This window comes from Panthera onca, chromosome X (genome assembly GCF_046562875.1).
Source record: "Panthera onca isolate mPanOnc1 chromosome X, mPanOnc1 haplotype 2, whole genome shotgun sequence".
Taxonomy (NCBI): domain Eukaryota; kingdom Metazoa; phylum Chordata; class Mammalia; order Carnivora; family Felidae; genus Panthera; species Panthera onca.
The window spans coordinates 128,503,184-128,522,711 of record NC_138357.1 but is presented as its reverse complement, the minus strand read 5'-3'; the positions used below and the strand labels follow the sequence as shown (position 1 = coordinate 128,522,711).

At 48.5% G+C, this 19,528-nt stretch overlaps 1 protein-coding gene across 2 annotated transcripts in view; it reads left to right on the top strand.

The window, feature by feature from the left end:
• The window catches only part of LOC145714202 (glycoprotein Xg-like), a 34,381-nt gene extending 25,011 nt beyond the window's left edge, over positions 1 to 9,370 (top strand). For both annotated transcript variants that reach the window (XM_081793416.1, XM_081793415.1), the window contains 4 exons: positions 1,633 to 1,683; positions 3,538 to 3,579; positions 5,206 to 5,241; positions 6,355 to 9,370. In XM_081793416.1, coding sequence (XP_081649542.1) covers positions 1,633 to 1,683; positions 3,538 to 3,579; positions 5,206 to 5,241; positions 6,355 to 6,560 — 335 coding nt within the window. In that variant the 3' untranslated portion in view covers positions 6,561 to 9,370. The remainder of the gene's footprint in view (positions 1 to 1,632; positions 1,684 to 3,537; positions 3,580 to 5,205; positions 5,242 to 6,354) is intronic.
• The last annotated feature ends 10,158 nt before the right edge of the window (positions 9,371 to 19,528 follow it).

Here is a 19,528-nt window from a genome sequence, read left to right as displayed (position 1 = left end):
AAATACATACATGTTTATATACAGTGTGTATACATACTTTTATGTATGTGTTTCCATATATCTTTATATTTATGTATATATATTTGTATGTGCATGATTATAGATAGACTTTATATCACTACTTTTGTACATATCTTTATACATGTGTATAGATGCATTTTTATATATGTGTATACATACCTTTATATATGGACATGTACACAGCTTTATATATCTGTGTATGTATTTTGAGTGTATATATACTGTTATATATAGGTATATTTTTATATATAGTTATTTGTATATCTATGTATACTTATATACCTTTATCCATACATATGTATACTTCTATGTGTGTGTATCATTATATATGTAGTTTTAGATAAATAATATCTTTATTTGTGTATATGTATATTTATCTGTAGGTATATTTTTATATATAGTTATTTGTATATCTCTATGTATACTTATATACCTTTATACATACATATGTATATTTTTATATGTGTGTCATTATATAAGTAGTTTCAGATAAATAATATCTATATCTGTGTATGTGTATATCTACTTTTACATATGTAGATATGTATATTTGTGTGTATATCTATGTGTGTGTATTTATCCACACACACACCCTCACACACACACACATACACACGTGCATAGAAAGCTTTCATGCAGTGTTTTCTGTGTGACTGGAAAGTGACCCCCTTCATAGGCATTTTCATATGTAAATAAAAGCACATGCCCCCCGTGAGACAGATGGGTGCTGTGTCCGCCAGGGGGTAATGTATGAGGCTCTGGTGCACGGCTGTGAGGTTTCTGCTGGGTCGAGTTCTGCGTGTCCAGAAGAGGTACGTGAGGACTTCTCCCCGATACCTTGCGGAGGGGCCTCTTTGTCATCTGGACGACCAGGATGCACACACGCATCTTTTCTGCAATGTTGGAACGCCACCAACAAATAACTTTGACTCGTTATTGCAGTAATGATCACACGATAATAATGCGTAGCCTTTGGTACAGAGCACTGATGGTGGGGACCGCCTTCCCAGCCTTCCTTCTCAGAATGGTGACCCTGTGTCTGGGTCTCTGGTCCTGCTCAGATGTCTCTGCAGGACAGGGATGGATGCACCTGCATTTATCTGGTGCCATCAGGATACATACGTGCCCTCTGAAGGCACAAACCTTTTTCTTTTTTGTTAATTTTTCAAATGTTTATTTTTGAGAGAGAGAGAGAGTGTGTGAGCAGGGTAGGGACAGAGAGACAGGGAGACACAAAATCTGAACCACGCTCCAGGCTCCAGGCTCCGAGCTGTCAGCCCAGAGCCCGACGTGGGGCTTGAACCCATAAACCGGGAGATCATGACCTGAGCCGAAGTCCGATATTTAACCGCCTGAGCCCCGTCAGGCACCCCGCACAGAGCTTTCTGTGGGGGTGCCTGCCTGGGCATGAATTTTCCTACAGAAAGTTGTGACTTTGGGGGCACCCTGGAATGTGCCCTCATGGCCCCTGCCCTTGGCTGCCGTATGGGGCTCCCTTTGGGGTGACTCCTGGGCATGGCTTGGTGCCGTCACCAGCGACCCAAGCAGACGCCTGCTGCAACCCTGTGCGTCCCAGCAGAGCGCAGCTGAAATCTGCCTTCTGTCCCACAGCTGGCGGTGGTGGCTACTATCCCAACAATGATGGCCACGGAAACGCCTATGGTACGTCCAGCACTTGGGCCCCTCGGAGGGCGAGGGCGGCGGGAGGGGGTGTCGTATTTCCAGGGCTCCTGTTTGCATCCCCACAACAATTTCTTCCTGCGGTCTTGGGTGTTGGCTCTGTGCTGGTGTGAGGGGTTTGGAGCCCTGTCTGCACTGACCCTCTGGCTGGCCTGCCTCCTGCCCTCCAGGGACCCAGGTGTGCACGCAGGTAGTGAGAAACAGAGCAGCTCACACTAGGGGAACAGCAGCCGGTGAATCGGTGTGTGCGGGGATCTTTGTTACGCGGCTCAGCGGCTGACCATTGCAAACAGAAAACACTCTGGGCGGGCAGATCCTGGCAGGAAGGGAAGGAAGTGTCCACAGCAGGAAGTAACGGGGGTCTCGTCTACACTGAGTGTATCTCAAAGTAAGCGGGCGATCTTGAAACTCTCAGCCGTTGTCTGCTTCTGTAAGGGAAGACTGACGACAAAATGTCATGCTGGGAAAAGAAAACGCTACGGATTGTTTTTTTCCTTTTTTTTATTGGAGACACAATGCACGTAAACATTGTATTCATTCTATGTATATAAAGTAACAGTTCCCTATTGGTGACATGTTGCAAAATTATTGGGACTGTAAGTCCGCCGGTCCCGCATCGCATTGGGATGCATAGTTACAAATTTTATTTATTTTTTTTATTCCGAAATGAAAACCTTTAAGATTTACTTCCTTAGCAACTTAAATAATTTAATGCTTACTTATTTTTGAGAGACAGCATGAGTGGGAGAGAGGCAGCAAGGGACAGAGACAGGGGAACGGAAGCAGGGTCCTCGACACCAGAGAGCTGGATGCGGGGCTCGAGCCCACGAACCGTGAGATCACGACCTGAGCCCAAGTCGGAGGCTGAACCGACTGAGCCACCCAGGCGCCCCCTTCCCTTAGCAATTTTGAGATGCGATACATTCGCATTATGATATGATACAAGGTCGTTAATCAGGGTCCCCGTTCTGCCCATGACGTCCTGGGGCTTATAAATGCAGACTTGTCCCTCTGATTTGGTTCACCCGTCAATTTACCAGTCAAAGGCAAAGCATGAATTTACTTTTCTCTTTGTCATTGGTTACGGGCTTTCAGCATCAGAACTGAATGGAGTCACGGTCTGGTGGGTTGCGACTGATATGGGTGCATTTGCAAGGCGTCGGGGTCCTCTTGGAGATGTGGTCCGTGAATCTCCGCAGCCTTGGGATGAGGAAATAATAGTTTACAGCCCGTTTTACAAAGTAAAGGTGACAGGGACAGACATCCGTCACCCCGTAGATGGCCCTGTCCCCATAACACAATGGGAAATTGTCGGCCAAAAGCAGATGCCATTTTTAAGAAATTGTTTTCAATGTTTGTTTATTTTTGAGACAAAGAGACAGAGCATGAGCGGGGGCAGGGGCAGAAAGAGAGGGAGGCACAGAATCTGAAGCGGGTTCCAGGCTCCGAGCTGTCAGCCCAGAGCCTGACGTGGGGCTTGAACTCGCGAGCTGTGAGATCATGACCTGAGCCGAAGTCGGACGTCCAACCGACTGAGCCATCCAAGTGCCCGGAAAAGAGATTTTTTTCTTTGAAACTTGGCAATCATCATCACATGGGGCCCCTGATCCTCTGGGGTGAGGGGTTCCGAGCCCCGTGAGCCAAAGGCCGTGCAGTGTGGCCTCAGCTTCCAGTCCCCTGCGGTCAGAGGCCACGCCGTGGCCTCGGTCGCACGGGGAGGGCGGCCTCGCCATCTCCCCAGCCTCACGCGGCATCTTGGGTCGGGTGTGCTGCTGTTCTCGGTGCCGCCCCAGAAATTTCCGGGGTTCCAGTTCACGTGCTCTTTCTGTCCCGCAGGAGGAGGGCGTTCTAGACCCAACTCTTACGGAAATAATTATGGTAAAGGGATTGTTTCGTTCGCGCCGTGCGAGGACGGGCTGTCCTCGGGGAGAACTAACACCGACTGCACGCTGGCGGGGGGCGGGTCGCATTGTGTCCTGTGTGGACACCAGGTCACCAGCTGGGTCTAACTCGTGTGCTTTTCTCGTCAGCGAAGTTGTTTCCCTTTCTTGGAAGGAAGTGAGCCCTGCTTACAGTTCGTAATGTGTCTGTGTGTGTACGTGCATGTGCGTCTGCGTTAGTGTGCAGTGCGCGTGTGCAAGTGTTTCTTGCACATGTGTGGTTGTGTGCGTGTGTGTGTGGAGGTGTGTGTGCATGTGTCTAGTGTTCGTGTGGGCTTGTGCATGTGTGGTGTGCGTGTGTACGTGTGGGTGGGTATGTGCCCATGTGTGGAGGTGTGCGTGCACACGCGTGTAGATGGGCGTGTACATGTGTGGAGGCGTGTGTGGGTGTGCGTGTGCACTTGTGTGGTGCGCGTGTACGTGTGTGGAGGTGTGAGTGCACATGTGTGTAGATGGGTGTGTACATGTGTGGAGGCTTGTGTGTGCACATGTGGGTGTGGGTGTGCACGTATGTGGAGGTCTGCGTGTGCCCGTGTGTGATGTGTGTGCACGTGTATAGGCATGTGTGTGGGTGTGTACATGCATGTAGGTGTGCATGTGTGTGCATGTACATGTGTAGAGGTGTGCGTTGCACTGTGTGTAGATGGGCGCGTACATGTGTGGGAGCATGCACATGTGTGTGTGTACATGTGTGGAGGTGTGCGTGTGTACATGTGGGTGTGCGTGTGCCCGTGTGGAGGTATGTGCACGTGTGTAGGCATCTGTGTGGGTGTGTACATGTATGTAGTCGTGCACATGTGTGTGTACATGTGTGGAGGTGTGCGTGTGCACGTGTGTGGTGGGCGTGTACACGTGTGTAGGCCTGTGTGTGGGCGTGTACATGTGCCGAGGCATGTACGCATGTGTGTGTACATGTGTAGAGGTGTGTGTGTGTATCTGTGTGGTGTGCGTGTGCACGTGTATGGAGGTGTGTGTGTGGGCGTGTACATATGCGGAAGCGTGCACGTGTGTGCATGTGTATGTGTGGAGGTGTGCGTGTGCACGTGTGTGGAGGTGTGTGCACATGTGTAGGTGTGTGTGGGGGTATGTACCTATGTGGAGGAGTTCACGTGTGTATACATGTGTGGATGTGTGCACGTGCACGTGTGTAGGCATGTGTGTGGGTGTGTACATGTGTGTAGGCGTCCACGTGTGTGTCCATGTGTGGAGGTGGGCGTGTGCACGTGTGTGTGCTTGTGCGTGCATACATCGGTTCGTGTGTGCACATGCATGAATGTGAGTGGAAGCTCACATCTGTTGCATATGTGTGCATGGGCACGTACCCCGACCCCTGACACGGAACCTGCACCCCCGTGTGTCTCCACCGCGGCCTGCCCCCCCTCACCATGTCGTGTGGCGTGCACACCTGCTCCCCCTGTGGCTGTCCCCGCCTCCCTGGGAGCGGGAGGCTCCCCGCGATGGGGGCCTGTCGTGCGCTGCGCTTGGACCCGCGAGCCCAGCGCCCGGGGCCGGACGCGCCTCGGAACACACTCATGACTGTGTGCCCTTCCCCTTCCCCTTCCAGGCGGAGACGGATACTCCACGTATGGCAACCAGCAAGGTAACGGGTCGGGGCCACGCCCCGCATCTTTAATAAAAACACGCTCTCACGGGGCGCGCGAGGCCCACGTGGTCGCCGCTTCTGGTCTTTGACGGAGCACCTGCCGTCTTCACCTTGGGAAGGAAGGTCCTGAACAGCCCTGTGTGCCTTCGGGGGGCGGTCAGCGCCCCGGGGGCTCAGGGAAGGAGAAAGGAGGGCGCGTGCCAGGCCGCCGGATGCCTGGTGGCCGCGAGGGCACGGTGGGGATCGTGGGCCTGTGTCGGTGCCACCGAGGGCTGTCCTTTGCTGAACGCACAGCTCGGGAGGCCGAGAAGGAGAACAGGAAGGAGGCCACGGGCGCTGTGCCCTCGTGAAGCCCCCAGAGCGCACGGCCGGCCCCAGGGCAGGGGTGCGGTCCAGGGGACCGACGAACATCCGGCCCAGACACACGGCTGCACGGAATGTATGGGGTCCCGCGGCAAGAGGGGGGGACGATGGCAGGCTGGGGTGGGGTCCGGGCCCGCGAGGCTTCCCTCCGGTGATGATATCCAAGCCAAGGTGCCATGGGGGCCAAGGATCCCTGCCTACAACCCGCCAGGGGGTCGACCCGGCCTGACACAAGACGCAGGGGGTCGGTGTCCACACAGGCAACGACTTCTCTTTCCAAGTGTTGACTTTTGTCACGCGAGGTCCTGCATGGGAGAAACCAAAGCTGTGCGGTAACCTTCCCTTGAAGGCGTCAGCCTGTGGGGTGTGAATGAGTCCAGACCTGTGGCTGTCAGGACACGTTTTGGTTAAAGAAAAAAAAAAAAAATTTTCTTTGGCCTGAGTAAACATTCTACTTCGAAAACGGTACAAACCCGTCAAATTCAACAGGCAGACGAAAAACCAATCAAATGCCTCTCACAGGCACCGTTCTATCTTGAACGTCCTGCATGGGGAAGGCGTGCTTACTGATCTCCACGCGGGGTAGGCGCAGAACCCTTTCCTCTAGCTCCTCGTTCGGATTTGCTGTGTCTATGTATTTTTTTTCTCTGGAGTTGAGGGCAGGACGTGAGAATGTGGAGGCATTTAACACGAACGGCTTTCTCGCGGGGTGTTTTCTCAGAACCTCTCGGTCTCTCCACCCGGCAGGTAACACGATAGCGAAAATCGTGTCCCCCATCGTGTCCGTGTTGGTGGTCATGCTGGTGGGTGCTGCCACGGGGTGGTTCCAACGAAACAGGAGGAGAAATTGTTTCAGGACAAGAGGCAAGTGTCTCGAGCTGGAAAGCTCCTTCCGGAGCCTGTCACTCAGCAGGGCTGTTTCTCGTGACGGCCAGCCTAGCACCCTGGCATGAGGACACGGTTTTCACTGGGGGGTTTTGCGAGGGACACATGGGGACTTGGGAGAAGCCAGCACACGTGGTTTTCTGGTCCCACTTTGGGTACAGGCTCCTGGGTTTGGAGAATTACGCGCCCGGCTGGTGGCGGTTCTTGGGGAGCAGAGGTGGTCAGTGAATGGCCCTGAGGACATCTCTGCGGGGAGGGTCCTGGGACAGACACGGGGGCCTCTGTTGTGGAAACAGCAGCTCCGAGTTTAAGCGACAGTGTCTTGAGTTTGGGTCCCGAGAGCCCCCTGCGTCTGACGGGGTCTGGGATTTGCAGGGAGTGTCTGCCCTCCCCTCCTTCCTGTCCCTAAGGTCGCTGTGAAAACCAGCCTTCCAGAAGGGATGTCAAAACCCCAAAGCCTGCCCGGGGCCTCCCCCTGCTGGCGGATGCGGGCTATTGACCAAACGCAGGCTGGGACCAGCCAGCCTGCGTCTCCGCTGTCCCCGGGTCCCCCCAGAAAGTCCGGCGGGGGTGGCGGCGGGAGAGGGGGACCGAGTCCATGAACAACGTGTGGGCGTTGGAGAAGCAGGACTGTAAAGCCGAACTGGGTTTTATTTTATTTTATTTTCATTTTTTTAAATGTTTATTTATTTTTGAGAGAGAGAAAGAGAGACAGAGACAGAGTGTAAGTGGCCGAGGGGCAGAGAGAGAGGGAGACACAGAATCCCAAGCAGGCTCCAGGCTCCGAGCCATCAGCACAGAGCCCGACGCGGGGCTGGAACCCACGAACCGTGAGATCGTGACCTGAGCCCAAGTCGGACGCGTAACCTTCTGTTCACACTAGGGACCTCAGACAAGCAAGGGTGCACACGATGTGGTGAACTGGCCCTTCTAGGTGGGATGCGGTGCAGTGCACAACCTCGTGGACTGTATGTGTGCCGCAGCCCCACAGTTGGCCTAGCACAGCTTGTGGGGACATGGTTATCGGGTCGGGCTGCCACTTACAGGGTGACAGACACCCGTGCCTTTACAGTGGGTTGTTTGAGCACGATTCACATTTATTTTGTAAACTGAAAGGAATGAAAGCACCCGCATCAGAGACTTTGAAGGTTAAGAAAACCACATCCCTAAAAAAATATTAGCTGTGACCAAAAAGATAGAGTGGCTTGTTCGTTGAGGGTGTTCAAAGCCCTCAAGAGCGGAAAGCATAAAAAGGGTGGTAATACTTGAAAATCAAGCCACAGAGGAGTTTTCTTGTCCTTGGCGGTGACACTGTGTTCCCCGTCTTCCCTCACAGAACCAGAACATGTGTGACGGCTTCAGGATCCTGCGGTTGCTTTGAGAGAAGCTCAGTGTAGACGAGGTCCCCGAGTATTGCTCCCGTGACAGCTCCTTCCATTGCGAACGTCATCGCCACCCTAAAGCATCTCTGTCTGGAGGGGACCGACCGCCTGACAAAGAATTTCTGATCCGCCGGATGGGGGAGGGGGGTGTTTATAAAGATAAGTTAGCCAAGCCTTGGGTCCTAAGAAGACGGTCTGATCTGCACGTTCGATGACTCCTTTGGCCAGACTGCGAGGCTGTGGTGGGTTCCCCAGAACTACCTCACGGTGCAGGATGCACACATTGTCCCAAAGTACAACGGGGGTGCAAAGGCATAAGGGGTCTCGGGCTGTGGGGTGCTGTCTCCTTCTGGGGGTTTCGGGGGACCCTCCGAGGGTTTCCAGCGGGCTCTGGGGAGAAACCTGATCCATGGGAAGTCTTCCTCAAGGAGCCAGCACCCCCCCTTCCAGCTGGAACAGCAGGATTCCCGCTGCTCAGTGCTGGCCGTGACCATGTAACCCTTATTTGCACACAGTAAGGCTGGCATTTCCACTTGTTGGTGCATACACTCCCCGATGTGCAAGACATCGTGGGCAATCTGTGCAGACTTTTTCTCTTTTTTTCCTGCGAAATCTTATGATTTCGGTATTTTGGGAAGGGAGAAAAATTGGGGCCGGCAGTCATGATTTGTGCCTGTTGAGTCTTCCCGTATTATTTTTCATGTGATAGTCTGTAGGCAACTGTGTTGAAGGCGATGGCATCCTTTTCCTTGGTTTCTACTTTTTTCCGCCCCTTTTTACTGGAGTAGAAAATTTTAAGTCCTCAAGCATCTAAAAAGCATACTAGGTATTTGCTTCTATTTTAGTGACATTTTAGGGGAAGCTGGGGAAAAGGAAGGATTTGGGCTCATTGAGAGTTTCATCCAACTAACGTAAATGCTTATAGGACTTTCGGAGTTTGCCCTAAATATCAGCACTGAACATAAAGACAGTTACTGCAATCTGGAACTCATCAGGAGGGCCCAGGAAAGTCCTAAATTGTTGTATGCACCATGCTCATGGTTATGGACTGGGAGGTAGGTCTCCAGGGAGGACTTGAATGCAGAAAGACCTAGAAATAATTCCCCAAATAGAAAAGGGAATTTACAGCTAACGCTCCTGATGTGATGTGATTCATATGTGATGGGAGCACTTTCAAGATGGCCGTGGTTCCCGTCTGGTTGCTATCGGGATGGGAATGTCCTCCGACGTTTCTCCAGTGTCCCCATCGAGGGACAAAGCCTCGTGGCCCCAACACTCTTTCTGTACTCTTTTCTGCGGGTTTCTGTAGGAGTTTATTTTGAGTCTTGATAAAAAGTATGCGTGTGTGTGGACAGACAGACACATGCACACCGTCACAGACACTCCTGGACGGAATGGAAGCATTCGTGACGACAGAACGTCCATCGGTTTCCTGTAACTGCCATAAGTACATTTTTATCGTGTAAAAGAAATGTAAAAAAAAAAAAATAAATAAAGTAAATGTAAAAGGAGAAAAGAATCAACCCCAGGTTGATGGCTGTCTTCTTTGTTTCCCACCGACGTTGATGAAACAGCACTGGAAAATAAAAATCGTAAGGCAAGTAAATCCCGTCCTGGGCCTGGTGATGTGTCCATTGGGTGTGTGTTCTGTCTGAGATGGTCTCCGCTCCATCCCGGGGGACCTGGCAGGTATCTGAGGACTGGGTGGCCTTCCTTCACCCCTCCCCCCAGAAATGTTGAGGTTGGCACCATTTGGAATAAGACGGATTATGGGGCGCCTGGGTGGCTCAGTCGGTTAAGCATCCAACTTCCGCTCAGGACGTGATCTCGCGGTCCGTGGGTTGGGCTCTGTGCTGACAGCTCGCGGAGCCTGGAGCCTGCTTTACATTCTGTGTCTCCCCTCTCTCCACCCCCTCCCCTGCTCACGCTCTGTGTCTCTCTGTCTCTTAATAATAATAAAATAAATTAAATAATTTAAAAAAAAATAGATTAAAAAAATAAAAAATATATAAATTAATTTAAAAAATTAAAAATAAATTTAAAAACTTAAAAAAAAAAAAAAGGAAAAGAGGGGAACCGGAAGCTGGGGAGTCTGCAACAGCCCCTCCCGTACAGTGTTCACAGGGAGCGCGGCCCTGCCCCGCCTGGATCTCCGACTTCTTGCCTCCAGAGCTGAGCGAGAGCATCAACGTGTGTTGTTGTTTCAGCTGCTGGGTGTGTGGGACTCTGTTGTGGCGGCCCTGAGAAACTCACGCACAGGTCACGACATGTTGCATCCACATGTGTGACTTCCTGTGCACCTTGCAGGCAGCCTGCACGACCTCTCTGGGCTGCAGGAGCTGCACCTGAAGGGTGGGTATAATAACGGGGCTGTGCCTCGCCCGGATGCTGGGGGTGTAGGAGCTGAGGTGTCACAAGCAGTCCCAGCCGTGCCCGGTAGGGAGTGAGGTCTGCAGGTGCAGATGTGTGAAAAAAAAAAAAATACAAATAACCTTTTTTTCTTATTATAAATAGAATGAGGTTCAATGAAATATATAGGATATTTCTTAGAGTCAGATTAGAAGATGAGACCGTGAAATCAAATCTGCGGACACTAATGAAACACACAGAGTGTTCGAGAATAGAGGCTGTCCCCACCAAACCTGCTTTGTGCCTCTTCTGAATCAACGGCGCCCTAGCCAGGCTCCAGGCTTCCCAGGCGAACTACAATTCCCAGAACCCTTTGCACGCTACGATAGTCATGTGACAGCTCTGGCCAATGGCGTGCCACCTCTATTTCTAAGGCTGCAGGAGAGTTCTATGTGCCTGCAGATGATCCCCTTCTGCAATGAAGAGATCTGGGGTGTATTTGGGGGCGCGGCTGCTGTGCCAGGACCGGGGTGTCTCCACGGAGGGACCCTTCTCCTGTGGTCCTGACCCTCAGACCCCACTAATAAAAGGGTACAAGCTTCCAGTTGTGGACCCCGCGCGTCTTCGGCGTCCTCGCCACAAAACAGACGCGGCAACGTGGGAGTGTGTCCCGTGCCACCGTGCACACCTTACACGGGCACCATGTGGTAGGACAATTGTACAACACACCCGGGCGAGCTCTGATCTCTCTCCACAAGCGTGTTCGCTTGGAGTCTGCAGGCGTCCACCACTGGACACGCACAGATGATGTTTTCAGGGACTCTGGAAGATTCCCCTCTTCTTTCCACATAAGTTCACTATAAATGTAATCATGGTGATAATTCAATACAAGTTTGTAATGACATATAGGCATTATATAATATATATACACAACATATTTGTGCATATAAATTTATGTATCATTATATATAACATATTATTTATAAAATATATATTTATATATGTATACATATATATGAATACACTTAAGTATATAAGTGCTATAAAATATAAATATAAAATATATTATTTTTAAAATATATTTTTCTATTCATGTATATAACTATATATTAATATACTTATGTATATAAATACTATAAAATATAAATATAAAACACATACTATATAAGATAAATATATATACAATGTATACTATATAAGATATAAAAAAATATGTATCTATAAATATGTATATATATTTGATGGATCGATAGGATGGATAGATAGATAGATGATGGATAGATAGATAGGTGATACATAGGTAGATAGATATGATGGATGGATAGACAGATAAATGGATATGATGCATATATCTATAGATAAGATGGGTGGATGGATAGATAGATAGATAGATATGATGGATGGATACAAAGATGGGTAGATAGGTAAATAGATAGATAGATACATATGATGGATGGTTGGATAGATAGGTGGATGGATGGATAAGTGGATGGATAGATAGATAGATAGATAGATAGATAGATAGATAGATAGATATGATGGATGGATAGATAGGTAAGTAGGTAGGTAGGTAGGTAGATAGATAGATAGATAGATAGACAGATAGATATAACGGATGGGGATGGATGCATGGATGGATGGATAGATAGATAAATAGATAGATATGATGGATGGGTGAATGGATGGATAGATAGATAGATAGATAGATAGATAGATAGATAGATAGATAGATATGATGGATGGATAAATAGATATGATGGATAGATAGGTAGATAGATAGATATGATGGATGGATAGAAAGATGGGTAGATAGGTAAATAGATATACAGATACATATGATGGATGGTTGGATAGGTAGATGGGTGGATGGATGGATAGATAGATAGATAGATGTGGTTCAGTAATAGCTTTATGATTGGGCTGACATTACAGAATCTGACTTTCAAATTGCCTTTTTTTTTTCTGGCTACATGAAGCTTGCTTGTTGTGGAGACTTGTAAACAGGATCTGCATGTGCACTGGTATTTTATCCTCCATCAGACTATTCACTGTACCTTGGGTTGCTTTTTGTTCCAGAGAATTTGAGCATTGATGAGAGCACATTAATCATTTTCTTAAAATTTCTTCCTCATGATGCATCACCAGGGCTCTGCCTGGACTCGTGCATTTGTCCCCAATCCCAGGGACACCCCTACCTCCCGTCCCTACCACCATGACCTCTATCTTGAGCAAGTGTTTATTGACATTGTGTTTGTTTGCTCATTGAGTTTACTTCCTTTTTCTTTGCATCCTTGGGTGTCTTATCAGATTTATGTGTCCCTGAAGATGGGGACTTGCACCCAGACTGTCTGTTCTTGCTGCCTTGTGTGAGACGGTTGTCCTTAAAGCTCACCGATCTTTCTTTTTGATGGCTGAGAAATGTCATGTTGGAATGTGATACGGAGGGTGGGTGGATTTCAGAGCCCGTCAAACTTGCTCCGATCCGGTATTGAAAAGCAGTGATGACACATGGTCCCCAACCTGCACCAAGGGGGCTCTGCTCATTGGGACAGTTCTTCAGGATCCTTATTCTGTCCTCGAGCCGTGTAACGTGGGACTCTGAAAGCTAATTCTTGCTCTGAACCCATCAACTTTTCCAGGACATGTTAATTCACTTTCACACGGGCCTTGAATTTTTTGTTTGTTTGTCAGAATGTCAGAAACATGGCCAAACAAATTACTTGAAACAAATAAGTAACCTGGCTTTAGCTTTGTTTCAAAAAAAATATTATTTACTTCTTTTTGTTCATAAACTAGTGATGGGACCCTCGATTTGGAAAGTTTTATTACTATATCTATCTATCTAGATATATGTATATCTGTGTATGTCTAGAGATATATATGTATACGTACAATGGAATATAATTCAGCCATAAAAAAAGATGAAATCTTGCCATTTGCAACCACGTGAATGGATCTAGAGTGTATTATGCTAAGAGAAATAAGTCAGAGAAAGAAAGAAATACCATATGATTTCACGCATATGTCAAATTTAAGAAACAAAACCTATTATTTAAATAGAAGTCAGTTAATTCATGGCCAGTGCAAGTTCACTCAGACCCTCATCTGTCCCCTTGAAAGCAAGAAACAAGTTTCCTGTATGAAAAATACCTTCCCTTACTAACAAGTAACAAGACACCCTTATCACCAGAAACTGGGGCTTTAAAGCTGAAAAAGCTGTGTATGCAAACCTTCCTTTTTCTGATCTGCCTCGGCCCAAATTCTGTCCAGAATTCCTTACTAGTACAGCCCCTGAAATCTGGGTGTGTGTGTTTGTTTGTTTTTTATCTTGTCCATCTCTCACAAATGTATCATCTTCACCTAAAACGTATAAAAACTGCCTGCGTTGGTCATTTCTTTGGGTATCAATTTCATTGGCCTCTGTGCACACGTAACAAAACTTCGAAGTTTTTTGGTTTTTGGTTTTTGGTTTTTTTCCTCCTCTGGTTAGTCTGTCTCACGTTGATTTAGTTCCTGAACCAGCTGGAACGCCTTGAAGGGTAGAGGAGGAATTTTTCCTTCCCGACACTTTGAAGGACTTCTCTTCTGGAATTCTGACGGGATGGTCCTTGCATACAGGTGCCTTGTTGTGCCTGCATCGGACTTCTGGACGTGCCCAAAATACACCTGCTAAGAGCACTGTGCAAAAGTAACATCTTCCTCATCTCCTTGGCCTCTCTGCTGCGAACCACGGTGCGGACAGCTTCCCTGCGGGCTGTGAGGCGAGAGATTCTGCAGCTGTGTCAGGCATTTGGGTGCAGGTGATAATTGCTTTTCGAGACACCAAATGCTGCTGTCCCCAGGCTCCCCAGAGGGTTATGTTTTACATTATGCACTTGCAGACTCCTTAGAGAGTTCAGGGCTTTGTTCAGAGTGGAAGGGACGTTGTGCAGTGCAGAGCCACTGACTTTATGCCATGCGATCAAGTTCCCTCGCAAATGAGACCTTGGGGCTGAGGACAAAAGTTGGGGTGCAGAATTCCACGTGGAGATAAGGTAGGTTAGCGGATGATGGCTCCTGTGTTGTCTTGTGATTCTAATGAGCTTTGGTGAAGAGAAAAAGATACATATTTTATGTATATATAATTATATATGCATTATACATATACATTATTATATTTGTTAATAAATTAGTATAGGAAAATATACGGTATATATAATCTATAGATTATAAACACATCATATAAACATATAATTATTACATAATAAACATAATATAGACAGATATATATGTGATTTATAGTATATATTATTGATACATATCATATATAATATGTAATCATATATATCATATATAATTATATGTATTATGTTTATATATGTTTATATTATAAACATATATAAACACATATTATATTATAATTATTACATAATAAACATAATATAGACAGATATATATGTGATTTATAATATATTATTGATACATATATATAATATGTAATCATATAAATAATATATAATATATAATTATATATTATGTTTATATATGTTTATGTTATAAACATATATTATAATTATTATGTATTAAACATATAATATAGACAGATATATAGGCGATTTATAATATATATTGATACATATCATATATAATATGTAATCATATATATCATATATAATATACAATTATCTATATTACAATATGTGATATATAGATTTTATATGACATTATATATATCTTACATATATAAGATATACACACATGGGATATATAAGATATAGATATCTCCTATTTATATAATATATATAATATAGTAATATAATATAGATATACAGATATGGGATATATAATATAATGTATAGAATATATTTTATATTTATATATTTTTAATATATATGTATATGGCTTGTAAAAATATATTTAAGGAGAGCTAGGTCTTAGAGCTTCAGAAATTTCATTTTTTTCTGTATATTCTTCCTAGGTCTACAGTCTTAAAAACCTTTTAAAACAACGTGCACAACCATGTCAGGAAATCATCAATAAAAGAGGACGTGTTGGTTATTTGTGTTTGCTAAATTTAACAATAAAAATTCAGAAGGAGTCACAAAAGAGAGACAATGGTATGTATGATTCATGCACCCCCCCGAGAATCTTTTTTTTAATTTTTTAAATATTTATTTATTTTTGAGAGAGAGGGAGAGAGAGAGACAGACAGACCATGAACGGGGGAGGGGCAGAGAGAGGGAGACACAGGATCAGAAGCAGGTTCCAGGCTCCGAGCTGTCAGCACAGAGCCCAACGCGGGGCTCAAACTCATGAACTGTGTGATCATGTCCTGAGCTGAAGTCAGACGCCCAACTGAATGAGCCACCGAGGCACCCCCGACCAAGATTCTTTTAAAATGACGTTTTTTGCCACCACAAAGGCCCATCATCGTTTCTTTTATTAATGAATTCAGTTAAGTCCTGCTCTGTTTTATGTATTTTTACACATACACATTTTCCATTTAGAAAATGGGCAATGATAGATTATTTCATCCAGCCAGTGGTGAATCCGTTGGTCAACGGGTAGCCATTTAGAATTCATAAAATAAATGACGTTGTGATGGGGAACAGTGAACGCCAGGACCTATGTGTATTCTATTTCAGTAGGAAAGCGGGCAATGACAGATTATTTCAAAATGTAAGAGTATCAAGGAGTCTTGTGACCAGAAGGCTTGAGAACTTCTGCTAGATTGTATGAATTTGGATGCTTTTCTGTGGAAGCCACACAAAGCCATCTCGAAATGGATAAAACCATAAAGATATTATCACATAAGAAGACCTAGTGAGGTTTGAGCCTCTGGGGTGGGATAACTTGAGGGTTCAATAATTTCCTCCCGTGGCCCAGTTGTCTGTTTGGTGACCTCAGCTTTTGCAGCCCATTAGCCAGTTTTACTCATGGCACAATATGGCTGCTGTAGCTCCAGTTGTCACAGCCTGCCTCCCACCAATCTCTGGAGCCCTAATTAAGACCCATTTCTTATCTGCATTCCAGTTTTATCTTTTATCCCTTTATGCTTTTGACTCGGGGCAGGGATGGAGGTTGAAAGTCAACCAGTAGATATAAGTCCTTTGATTATTATTTCTTTTTGTATCCACCGGCTTGCAATTATAGTTCTTTAGATATGACCGTGTCCTACAATACGGATATACAATTACAGTCGTTTAATTTGCAATTGCAATCATCGTGTAATAGGCATATTTTTTCTCATCCTTTTGCTTGTTTTTCAAGTTAATTCATTTGGCCTTTGTCTCAAAAGCGCGTTGCACAATCACACTGGTTGGCGGGTTTTTGTTTTTGTTTTTGTAGCTTCTGGGTTAGAAATCTATCCCGACACATAGTGATTAATACAAAAGGAAACCAGAAGAAGAAAAAAGTAAGGTCCTTCACGTCTGCAATACTTTTTCTGGTGTAGGACGAAAGTCACATTCTCGGGGCGCCTGGGTGGCTCGGTCAGTTAAGCGGTTAAGCTTCAGAGTCTTGACCTCAGCTCAGGTCAGGGTCTCCAGGTTGGGGATAGGAGCCCCGCCTGGATTGGGATCTGATGCCTGGGACTCTCTGTCCCTCTCTCTCTGCCCCTCCCCTGCTCACCGGCTCTGCTTCTCTCTCAAGATAGATAAATAAATTAACTTAAAAAAAAAAAAGTTCCATTTTCTCCCCAGGGCTCCGTTGGGGAGAATACAGACTCCCTTGTGCAGTCAGCAACCCGCAGCAACCGCCTTATCACAGGAAAGCAGAGGACACCACACCTTCCGCTGGGGGGTTAAAAATGGACCCACCCTCTGGCCAGGAGCCCGGCAGCTCCCCTGGGGTCACTGCCTTTTGTCCTGGTTTCCAGGCCCAAATTCAGGACTGCAAGGGTCCCACGGGGCAGGCAGGGGAGTGGGGCAGGGGGTACTGGGTCTCAGGATACAGGACGGCTGCTGGGGTTCCTGAACCTTCTCCTAAACCTCTCGGGTGATTGGCCATTTCCCGCTGCCTTTCATCCTGGCCCACCCTCTCCTGCCCCCAGGGTCCAGTGGCCCCCTCCCCACCTTCCCCAGGGGTCAGAACAGACCCTGTCCTGGAGCCCCCTCCCACCTCCCCCAGGGATCAGAACAGACCCCTTTCCGGAACCCCTCCCACCTCCCCCGGGGGTCAGAACAGACCCTGTCCCGGAGCCCCCTCCCCACCTCCCCCAGGGATCAGAGCTGACCCCCTCCTGGAGCCCCCTCTCACCTCCCCCAGGGATCAGAAAAGGCTCTGTCCCGGAGCCCCCTCCCACCTCCCCCAGGGGTCAGAACAGACCCCATCCTGGAGCCCCCTCCCCACCTCTCCCAGGGGTCAGAACAGACCCCGTCCCGGAGCCCCCTCCCACCTCCCCCAGGGGTCACAGCTGACCCCCTCCTGGAGCCCCCTCCCACTTCCCCCAGGGATCAGAACAGACCCCGTCCCGGAGCCCCCTCCCACCCCCCCCCCCCCCAAGGGATCAAAGCTGACTCCGTCCTGCAGCCCCCTCCCCCCTCCCCCACAGATCAGAGCTGACCCTGTCCTGGAGCCCCCCATCCGCCTTCCCCAGGGGTCAGAAAAGGCCCCGTCCTGGAGCCCCCTCCCCACCTCTCCCAAGGGTCAGAACAGACCCAGTCCCGTAGCCCCCTCCCACCTCCCACCTCCCCCAGGGATCAGGGTGACCCCCTCCTGGAGCCCCCTCCCAGCCTCTCCCTGCAAGCAGAGCAGACCCCCTCCTAGATGATGCATCTGGAGGGCTTGTGCGCACACAGCACCCCCTGGCCCCCAGACTCAGTTTTCTCTTCCTCAGGGTTCCGGGCCGGGGGAAGCGCTGAGGGTGTGCATTCCTGAGATTTTCCCTGGGTGGGGGTGGGGAGTGCCAGGGGGGAGGGGCTGCTCTTGCTGTCTGGTGGGGGCAGAGCCAGGGCTCCCGTTTGGTGGATGGCTTGGGGGCGGGGTGAAGCCCACCCAGCCCCTGGCCCCGTTTCTGGTCCTCTGAGAGCTGGCTGACACAGCAGAATTCCAGCTTCCCTTTGGGAGCGCTTATCTGCGACTCAGCACAGGGAAAGGTTGGCGCAGGGAGGACAAGAAGCCATCTGCGCGCTCCAGCCGGACCTCCCTGCCCCTCAGGCTCCCAGGGAGAGGGCCCCCCCGGGCCCCCCCTCCCCCGCCCTTAGCTCCTGCCTCTGGCTTGGGAGGCCGGTGGGCGGGTGCCCCTGGCCTGTGGGGGTGGAGGCCAGGACGCAGGGTGGACCCTGCTGTGCGCAAGACGCCCCACCCCAGCGCACGCTGGGCACGTGGAGAAGCCACAGAGGCCCCTGGTAAGTGGCCCGGAGGTCCGTGACGTGCGTGTGAATGGAAAGCTAGAGGCTTGTGCTCCGCTTGGACGGGGATGTGCCTGGGCCGCAGGGGGGGACACTCAGGATAGGCGCCAGGTCAGACTCCACTGCGCACGCAGACCCCCACGGTGCCCACTGAGCCTTCGTTCCGCGCGCACGCACCCCTGGGACTAACGCCCACATGATGTGGCCTGACGCGGGGGCGGGGACGCCCCGGTTTCAGGGCCTGGCAGCCGGCTCTGCTTGGTGCGGCCCCAAGCTGGCGTCCACCCAGAAGGCTCTCTTGCCGCAGGACGGACATTCTCAGCCAGGCGTGATTTCGTTCCCGGAGGCCTCGGGGCAAAGTCTGGAGACATTTTCAGTTCTTACAACTGGGTGAGGGGGCTCCTGGCAGATGGTGGGTGGAGACCAGGGAGGGACGCTGGGCAACACGGTGCCCAGGACGCCCCGTGTCAAAGAGTCATCCAGCCCCAGACGTCAGCAGTGCTGATGGCAAGAAACCCTGCCTCGGGACAAGAGACTCCATTCGTCTACCCATCTAAATATCCAACCATCCATCATATCTACCTATGTATCTATCCATCCATCATATGTATGTATGCATGTATGTATGTATCTATCCATTATTTATCGATCAATGCATCGATCCGTCCACCCATCCATCCATCTGTCATCTATCCAACTATTCTCTATCTATCCATCCAACGTACGTATGTATGTCTGTATGTATGTCTGTATGTATCTATCATCTATCGATCAATCCATTCATCCATGCATCCATCCATCCATCATATATATTATCTATCTATGTATCCATCCATCCATCCATGCATACATCCATCCATCTGTCCAATCATCCATGCATCATATCAATGAATGAATGAATCAATCAATCTTATCCATACATCCATCCATCCATTTATCCATCTCTTCTATGTATCTATGTATGTATCTATCTAT